The sequence below is a fragment of the Sinohyriopsis cumingii genome, chromosome 6 (genome assembly GCF_028554795.1).
Source record: "Sinohyriopsis cumingii isolate HCF-2022 chromosome 6, ASM2855479v2, whole genome shotgun sequence".
NCBI lineage: Eukaryota > Metazoa > Mollusca > Bivalvia > Unionida > Unionidae > Sinohyriopsis > Sinohyriopsis cumingii.
Genome location: NC_142966.1, coordinates 71329110 through 71338452, shown reverse-complemented (window position 1 = coordinate 71338452; position 9343 = coordinate 71329110). Strand labels below are relative to the sequence as shown.

The 9343-nt window shown below is 32.0% G+C and overlaps 1 protein-coding gene across 2 annotated transcripts in view; it reads right to left on the bottom strand.

Moving 5' to 3' along the window:
* Positions 1–747: 747 nt before the first annotated feature.
* The window catches only part of LOC149797175 (uncharacterized), a 42904-nt gene continuing 34308 nt past the window's right edge, over positions 748–9343 (bottom strand). Inside the window, exons 10-11 of one of the 2 annotated variants that reach the window (XM_089961860.1) lie at positions 6694–6724; positions 3810–3948 (exon numbers count right to left, since the gene is read on the bottom strand). In XM_089961860.1, the coding sequence (XP_089817986.1) occupies positions 6708–6724 (17 nt within the window). In that variant the 3' untranslated portion in view covers positions 3810–3948; positions 6694–6707. Of the gene's footprint in view, positions 3949–6693; positions 6725–9343 lie in introns of both variants that reach the window. The other variant, XM_089961859.1, reaches the window with a different exon arrangement.

The following is a 9343-nucleotide window of genomic DNA, read 5'->3' as shown; positions in this document are numbered from 1 at the left end:
ATTTAGTCCAAGCATCCATTCAGGTCTATCCTGTTATATTTACAGTGTACTGAAAATGTTTAGTATAGAAAACTTAACAAAATATATTACTCCTTATTAAACATTGTGAATTTCATGATGTTCAATCAGATTTCTGGGCACTAAGTTTTGAAAACAAAGTGAGTGATATATCAAAGTTTCACTGACTAGTTTTGATCACGAATTTCTTCATGTTCAACAAAGTGGAGCCAATTCATTGGAATATTCATGAGAAAAGAAATGGGACCCATACTATAAGCAGGTTCACAAGTTGTCCAGGTGCAATTTATCATGGGAGTGGTGTAGTGCAGCGCCATACCATAGTGCTGCATCTCAATTTAATGCTAAAACTATTTGGTAAAAGAAGTATTTACTATATTAAAACTCGTGCTGCATCACACACAAACCAATAAATATATATGATAACTATACTTTAAAGTTCTGGTTAAAAACAACAAATGATTACCAGCATGCAGATTACTGAACAAATTTTCTAAGAGATGACTACTCATTTAAACATTTAGAAAAAGAATAATGTGACTTCAGAAAAGTATCAGGATCAAAGGTCAACCATGCAAGATTAAAAATATTACTAACTGGAAACTGGAATGGGAACCACCCTGGTCCATAACGTACAAAAAACATAAAACCTTTAGGAAAAGGTTTGGGAAAAGGCACTAATATCTAACTTCAAACCAACATTTGAGAAAGTATAAAATAAGATAAAAATATGGTCTTAATCTTTAATTAAATACAGCTTAAACAATACAGCACAAATGTATATATTTAGCGGAATATTGTATGTTATAAAAACAACAAACTTTGATTATAGTATCCTTGATAAAATTGAAAATTACATTTTATATGGTAAGGGAAAATGCACTACCTTCAACGAAATGCTTGTAAATACATAAAGATGAGGATTTGGTGGGGTAGGGACTAAGCAATCCACACCTTAAAATCAAACGAGAATCAAATAAACATAAGAAATTTGGTAAAGAGAAAGAACTTCAACTGGCACACAATATATACATAATAGTTAAGTTGTATTTTAAAAAAGCTTCCCAAATATACATAAATAACAGACTTTTGAAACTAATAAAATTGCCCAGAAAAAAGAAACATTTTAAAAAGTACTTAAGTACAGTAAGCCTTTCTTGGAAGATCACTGCTATGAGAGACCAACTATCTTCAGAGACCTGGTTTTCAAATCACAGATTGATTATATAGTATTTTCATCTAATAAGAGACCACCTGTCTTGAGAGACCAAAATATTTTGGCAGATGGCATGGTCTTTCAACACAAGTCAATTAAATAGTGACACAATAAAAATATGAAAGGAAAAGGAAGATTAAAAAATAAACTCAATTAAAAGCATTTAATAAAAGAACTTGGACAAGAGTTAAATTTAGTAACATCTATATAAAATGGTTTTCAGTTTTGGAAAGAATGGGCACAAATAAAGACTATGGGAATACAAAGCATGATGAATGAATATTTACATGCTGTATGATTGACTGATGAATCACCCTTTAACAACATATCTAGAGAAAACTACCACCATGTCCACTATGTAAATGGAGAATATACAATATAGAACAACTGGACTACAAACTAATAATTAAAAGAAATCTAACTCTAGAATAAAAAGATTAAACCCACAAAAATAATAATATAATAACTTATTTAAAGAAGGCAACTTAATTAGGTACAATATCAAATATGCCTTGGGACCTATATATATATATATATATATATATATATATATATATATATATATATATATATATATATATATATATATGTGTGTGTGTGTGTGTGTGTGTGTGTGATGTTTGGCTTAACACTAAAGAACTGAGTTCACCTGGAAATCAAGTCCATGCAAAACCATCGGTGAGCATCTAAAAATATATAAAATACCACACCACATTGAAAAATGCTTTTGTAAAAAAATGTACCCTGAGAATAGCTGAACATATTCATACTTAGAACTGCTGGACTGTCATAAGATTTATAAATTTAATCATTGATTGTGAAAAGAAGAAATGCCATGATCTTGCCTTGTCAGTAGGAATAATGTTTCATACCAGCGGACAAGTACATTGAAACCTCTTTTCAAACAATTCCTTCTTTGTCTTTGGAATAATGTAAGTTTTACTTGTAATAGACCTTAAATTTTGAGTACCATCAGCACCTGTTTGGTAAAAGATATTACATAGACAGGAATAGCTTTCCAGGACATTTTGTATAAAAAGTTGGCTTTTTCTAAAGAATATTCTTGCATATATTGGTAAAAATATAATTCATAGCATAGTGAAATTAAATGACACACCCTCTTTTAAAGCCTTTAAAGTTGTTTTTTTCAAATTCAAGGCATTACCCCAAATTACATTACAATAGCCCAAACATGGCTAAATATAACTTTCATAAAAGACCCTTTACAGAAAAGAAATGAAGGTTCCGATTTTATTAAGTGGCCTATAATGATTTGCCTTTTTCTAAAATGTGCTTAATGTGAACAGCCCATGTTAGATTATTATCACCAAGACTTTTATGATGATTGGTCACATTAAAGTTAACATTGTCAAATAGAACTTGCAATTTGTCTAACATTGTCAAACAGAACTTGTAATTTGTCTAACATTGTCAAATAGAACTTGTAATTTGTCTAACATTGTCAAATAGAACTTGTAATTTGTCTAACATTGTCAAATAGAACTTGCAATTTGTCTAACATTGTCAAATAGAACTTGTAATTTGTCTAACACTGTCAAATAGAACTTGTAATTTGTCTCTATTTAGCCTTGCTCTTTTTTGTTTTGTTGTAACTAGCAGGGCTGCTACTTTTTCTATATTTATAATCAATACTATTTTTCCTGCTCCATACTTCAAGTCTGTTTAGAGCATCATGTAAATTATTTACAGATTAGTTCAGGTTTGATTTTACCTAAGATGTGTAGCGTTATCTGCACAGAGGAGGAAACTGAATTTATAAACTGAATGAACAATCAGAAGTCTGAGGATACGGCTCTATTTTACTCCACAACTATTATCTTTTAGCTTCACAATGGTTACATTTAAAGATATTTTCTGTACTACTAAACTGAACTATTTATGATTTTAAGACTAACAAAAATAGGTAACACAATGAAACAAAAGAAATAGCTGGTGATGTCCTTTAAGCAAGGGATGTTGATGATGATGAAGATAATGCTAGGCTATGCTATCAAGGTTGTAAATTGTCGTTGTTGTGGGTTTAACACCATTTTTTCAGCACAAGAGAGGCTGTAATTGGCAGCCAATATGACTAGTGGAGGAAGAACCTGCGAAAACTCTGATAAGATCCACCAAACCATGGGAAGTTAATGGCAAGCTTTCTCGTATATTCACACTTGCCGAGCTTGAGACTCAAACCCACTCGAACAGAGATGTATGTAGTCTGAATCTTGTCTTTTCAAGATCCAAATGTATCTGTACCTTATGCCATAAATCTTTACTTGGTGTTTTGAGTACTAAATGCTAGTCCAGACTGGGATATCTTACTCTCAAACATACAAATGAAGACTTTTGATTGGTCAGAAAATTTCTGTGTAAGTTCTGGAATCAAGTAAGGTTTTATCACAGAGGAGCCAAATTTGCAGACATGTCCAAGCTGGAAAATCTAAAATCTGTTTTCTCATTATATACATAATAAAGTTTATACCTCTCACTAAGCTTTCTGTGAAGTTACTATCTTTAGAGAAAAGTTTTGACAGACTGCTGAATATGTTTGCGACATATTGGACATTTTTGAAATGCTGGTGCACATAGTTCACAACAGACTAAATGGCCACATGGAAGAAAAATTACTCTAACTGGATTCTCCATGCAGATTTTACATGTCGTCTGCTCTTTCAGCCGTTTGTTTTCCTCTTCCAAATCGCCATAGTCTGAAAGAAATTACACAATTTGAAAAGTCTAAGAATTTTGTTCTGTTTTCGTGAGAAAACACTCCGCATGTAACTTGGGAAAACAATAAGATATGATAAAAATCAAGGTTTCGTGATAACTGTAATATGTTTTGTACAAATTTGTATTATAGTGAAATGCAAGTGTGTAATGTTGAACCAGCCTCCATTTTCCCCAAAAATAAACCATCAAATTAAAAATACTAATTCGTAAGAGTTACTCCAAAAATAAGATAGTGGCACTGAAAGACACATTTTAAAAAAGCACCCAGCACAATGATACATTTTTAATTGAAAATATCCACAAACTTAAAGAAGAAAATGCAATTAAAGTGATAAACACCCTCAACTTATTCTGAACAGAGGTCATACTGGACTTCATGTTTTGAACAAAGTGTTTTGTCTCTCCTAGCTAAATAGGGCCAAGTAATGGAAACAAATGGGAAATGTGAGTTAATGGCAAAATTATGATATGGCATAATAAGTTCATCAACAGCTAATGTTCTACTGTCTCTGCTAGTTAAGAAGTATTTAATGACATAAATATTCATCCTTTTTGATGAAAAATACAAAGCATATTTCATCTTTAATCTTGAAAACTGATGCATAACTAATATTATCATTGTAAAACATTCTTAAGTTAAAAGCAACAAAACTGAATTATTTTAGCTAGGACAACATTTTAGAAAAGAACTAATGGTAAATGACAGAAATCTTTCCATGAAATCCAAGATACAGGAACCATTTTCTGAGAGTCTTTGTATAACTAATATTCTTTCTGGTATAACGGTGCCAACTGTACAACCCCAGGATAGAGAGTATATTTAGTTCACCAAACATCAGCACTGAGGTCTATAGAAAAACTGTTGGTACTGTGATACCTATATAGGGAAGAACAGTCTTGCATTGTATCCATATAATACACATATGTGGGAGCCTTTTAAAAACTGTACTAGTTTGATGTAGAAAAACAAATGGATGCTAACATTTTTGGTCCAGTCTTTTAACAAGAAAGTGTATGAAATCTTCAGAAAATAACACATGTTGGCTTTGGAGGGGGGCTGTTGATAAATATAGCTATGGCAGACAGAGACTTGTATTGCCTGATGGCTTTATGTCAGTGGAGTCAACTACAAGATTGGCATACATCCAACAAAATAAGTTATTTAAACATGATATATATGACTTTGGCCAAATATTGACTATTTTACCTGCAAAAGATGATAAATCATGTATAAAAGCAACTAGCTTGTTTTTGTAAGGCATGCCATACACAAGGATAGACAACACTGTAGGTTCAGTCTAGCTTGTTCTTGTAAGGCATGCCATACACCAGGATAGAGAACACTGTAGGTTCAGTTGTAACAGTTGCAGATCACTTTGTATCATATAGAATATTCTGGTAGAAGTAACTTAACAAATATAGGGCATTCCTTCCCACTTTTCTTTTTAACTGTCCTGCAATAATTGTCCAAATCTGTACAATATCTTATCTTAAAATTCTTCATGCAGTTTATTTAGATACGTTGTTTTGCCTTCCCTTTTTTAGAAGTACCAGGAATACCACCAGACAAGAGTAGTTCATTAAGTCAGTTTTTCCCATATACATTTGCATAACCTAATTATCATCTACTATTGACTTTCAATCCATTCTATTTATTTCTGTCCAATTGTTCTGTTGGATTTTTCATATAAGGTCAAACATTTTTGAATGATAACCACATTAGTCACATATTGCAAATTCTTCCCATTCAAGTCCACACTCTTCTTCAAACTTTGCATTCCATTGCAAGAATCTAAAATAGCTTGGGAGCATATCTGCCTTATTTACGGAATGCTGCACTCCACATGCCAGATTTGTAGGGAATGTGAACTATGTGATATAAAACAACCTCCTCAAAAATTAATCACTCTTAAGGTCTTCACTACATAAAAAAGCCTAAAGTTTAGGTTCTCACTTAATTTATCAATTCATTTTTTGATAATTTCATTGCATGCAAGTTAATACATGTTTTCATGAATTAATTTCTATTGCATGGATAATATATTAGAGGAGAAAGAAAGAAAAAAAAGACACCTCATGTATACCATTCAGCTATCTCCCTTACACCATATGTATTTGCCACCTATAAGTAAATGCAGAGTATAAGTTGAATGAGCAAATTTAGCAAATTTTCCATTTTTCATCCATTTATAAGTCGATGCTGAATATAAGACAAGGCCAGATCAATACTGTGGCTTCATCTTTTTCCCTTTGTTCCTCACAGCATTGCAAATTTTTTCCTATCTGCAACTCAGTAACCTTTCTGGTCTGGATCAATAAATATAACTCAAAGTACCTAATTTGTTTCATTGGATGTATTTTAAATGCATTAAGTACTTTTAGCTACATATAAGGATGCTGACCTGAAAATTTATTGAGTTAAAAATAGGACACAATTCGTGATGCTATGTGGAATCAAACTATAATAACTTACAGATTAAAAAATATTAAAGTAACAATGTATTCTATTTCTGATTACCAGCAATAAGGAAATTGCATCATTCATGCTAAATTGCTTTTTCGACATTTTTGTTGTTGTTGTTGGGGGGGGGGAGATACAGAGAGAGATGCATATTTATTACCTCGCATATTTCTTATTGCACTCAAAATAAATTATGACCCGATATACATGAAGGACAGAGAGAGAGAGAGATATTCCAGGTCTTTGTGTTTTTTTTCTTCACCTTATTGCCCCTGTTCAGCTGAAGCTTTTGTCTAAGAAAGAAAAAATTAATAAATTAAATAGCAAATGTAAACTATGAAAATATATACCATACTCCTTTCAGGTTTGAATATTCACAATAGTTCTATCCATATAGACTCCATTTACTAGGTTAAATCCCAAGAATGACCATTTCCCATTATGTCTAATTTTCTTTGCAGGTGTAACGACCTCTCTATTCCCCAAAAATATGATTATTTTACTATGTTTTTTTAAAGTGCATGTACTCTTCCTGTACTTAGGCGGCAATTGTTTTTAATCTTTGCTCATGATATGTTCCTTTAAATTGCTGTCAGTCCTATATATTCCAAAGATGTCACTGGTTGAGAAATTTACACAAGTAATATCTGGCATTTCTTTTCCTTAAATGGTACCATATTCATAATACCCATGGTTAGCTTCACTTCCTTATTGGTAGCCTGACTAATCTGATCTGGTCTGCCAAATCTTGACCTCAAACAGGTGTTAACTTTGGAAAACCTGATTACAGCTGTAGCATATTTAATTAACATGTACATACCACTACAAAGCCATGTAATTCTTGAACAATTTAAGTGACAACTACAACTAGAAGGAATTGCTTACCTAGTGGGATTAATTGATAATGGAATATGGTACTGCACTTTTGTACACGAGTATGATCACAGTTATCAAGTAAGTGAACAATAAAAGATTACCGTACAATCGTAAATACATCTCTCTCTCTCTCTCATAATGGGGCATAATTTTTATTTGATCATGAGGTGCAATAAGAAAATTGTGATGCAATATCTGTCTCTGTCATGGTTATTCATCTTCTAACTTGTCAATTCTAATGCACCCATATCAAATTTAAACAACTTATATTACAACCAAGATATATTACTTATGCATGCTGCTTTAGCACAATTACATCTGATATAAGTTATTTTTAACATTGAGGATCACATAATTGTTTTAAATCCTCAATGTGGAGTCCTATATTTTTTCATACATGATCTCTTCCCCAAACTGAAATATGTTTTTACACATATTTTGTACTCTGGAAAATTTTATCAGCAAATAAGGTATATTATCCAAATTATTCACCCTTTTACTTACGATGGGAATGTACACTGCATCACCTAAAAATGTTATGCTTGCATGGAATGTTAATATACAGGTGCCTTCAGACTCTTCTTGGACCCAAGAGGTACTACCAACAAATATTTGTCTATGGTACAGTCATCAAACTTTATCTTCTCCTTTTTCTCATTGTTGCTTTTGTCTATTTTGATTCCTTTATCAAATGCCACATCCCCACACTTTCCTGTTTTTATCTCCATTTGATTTGGTATACTTACTGTTTACCTCTTTTCTTACTTTTTTCTTATTTTATTCCCCAAATTTCACCAAAAATCCAACATAACTGCTTAGAAGCTATGATCTACTATACTGAGTTACAGGTTGGCTTCCTGCATAAGGACTGAGGGTTAGTGACCTTATGTATCCACAGTCAGTGTAGAGTGTTCAAATTTTATACTTTAAAATAGTAAGATTTGGTCATGTCCACCAGTCTCTGATGTACAGTTTTGTGCTACCAAACAAATATAAAGTCCTGACCTTTGACCTGGTTATTACATTATAAGATACAACGTGAAGTTCAATAAGTGCTGATATAAATAAAGCACAAGTATAGTTAAAACAATTCATTTTATTCTAAAAGAGTCGTTTGGTAGTGAAGCAAAAATATGAAAACAGCAGTTGAAACAGTTCAATGACCATTACATACACATTAATATAAGACACAGCTTGGTACTCATAAAATTGTTTTTGACAAGCGAGACTAAGTAAACTTGTTACCTGTACAGTCCTGAGCTATATCACAGATTATTGAAAAATTTAGGTTGGCTATAGGTATAATGGTACCAAATGTACAACCCCAGGTGGGCATAGCTTAAGGTGTACGGAATATTGTATTCAGAAATAAACAACAACACTAGCTGTAATTGGTGCATTATGTAAGAGCTGTAGTTTCTGTCATGCTTTAAAACAGTCTCTTGGCAACATGTGAAATTATGTTAATTCATATCTAGATCATATTTTATATTTTTTATGATTTAAAAAAAGATGTGATAACATCTTGAAAATGCATCTTTTGTAACTAGATAACTCTTAGTCCATTTTAGTCCCAGAAGAGTTATCTCTCTTAAATGCAATGGAACATCTATTTCTGTCCTTGTCAACAATCTAACATTACTCTCTATGACAGTGTGTGACATACATGCTGAGGAAGGATACAAAGCAAATTTATTTTACCAAATATTAAGGTCTATGGAAAAACAATTGGTACTGTGATACCTTATACTGTGTTTAAAATACATATCATGCTAAGCCCATGATGACCCATTTAAATAAAAGGGGGCCATTTCAAAATTTTATATTACTAAGACCAATTTGGTTACCATAGAAATTTAAAAACAATGGCAAAAGTTACCAAAAAATGGATATTTTACTTAGAGCAATTTAGAAGAAAATATTAATTATGAAAAAGGGTAATTTTTAGCAGTTACATATTTGTCTGGGACAACTGTCAACAATATTTATCTGCCTCAACCATAGGTCAGACTGGGATATCTTACTCACCATTTGGG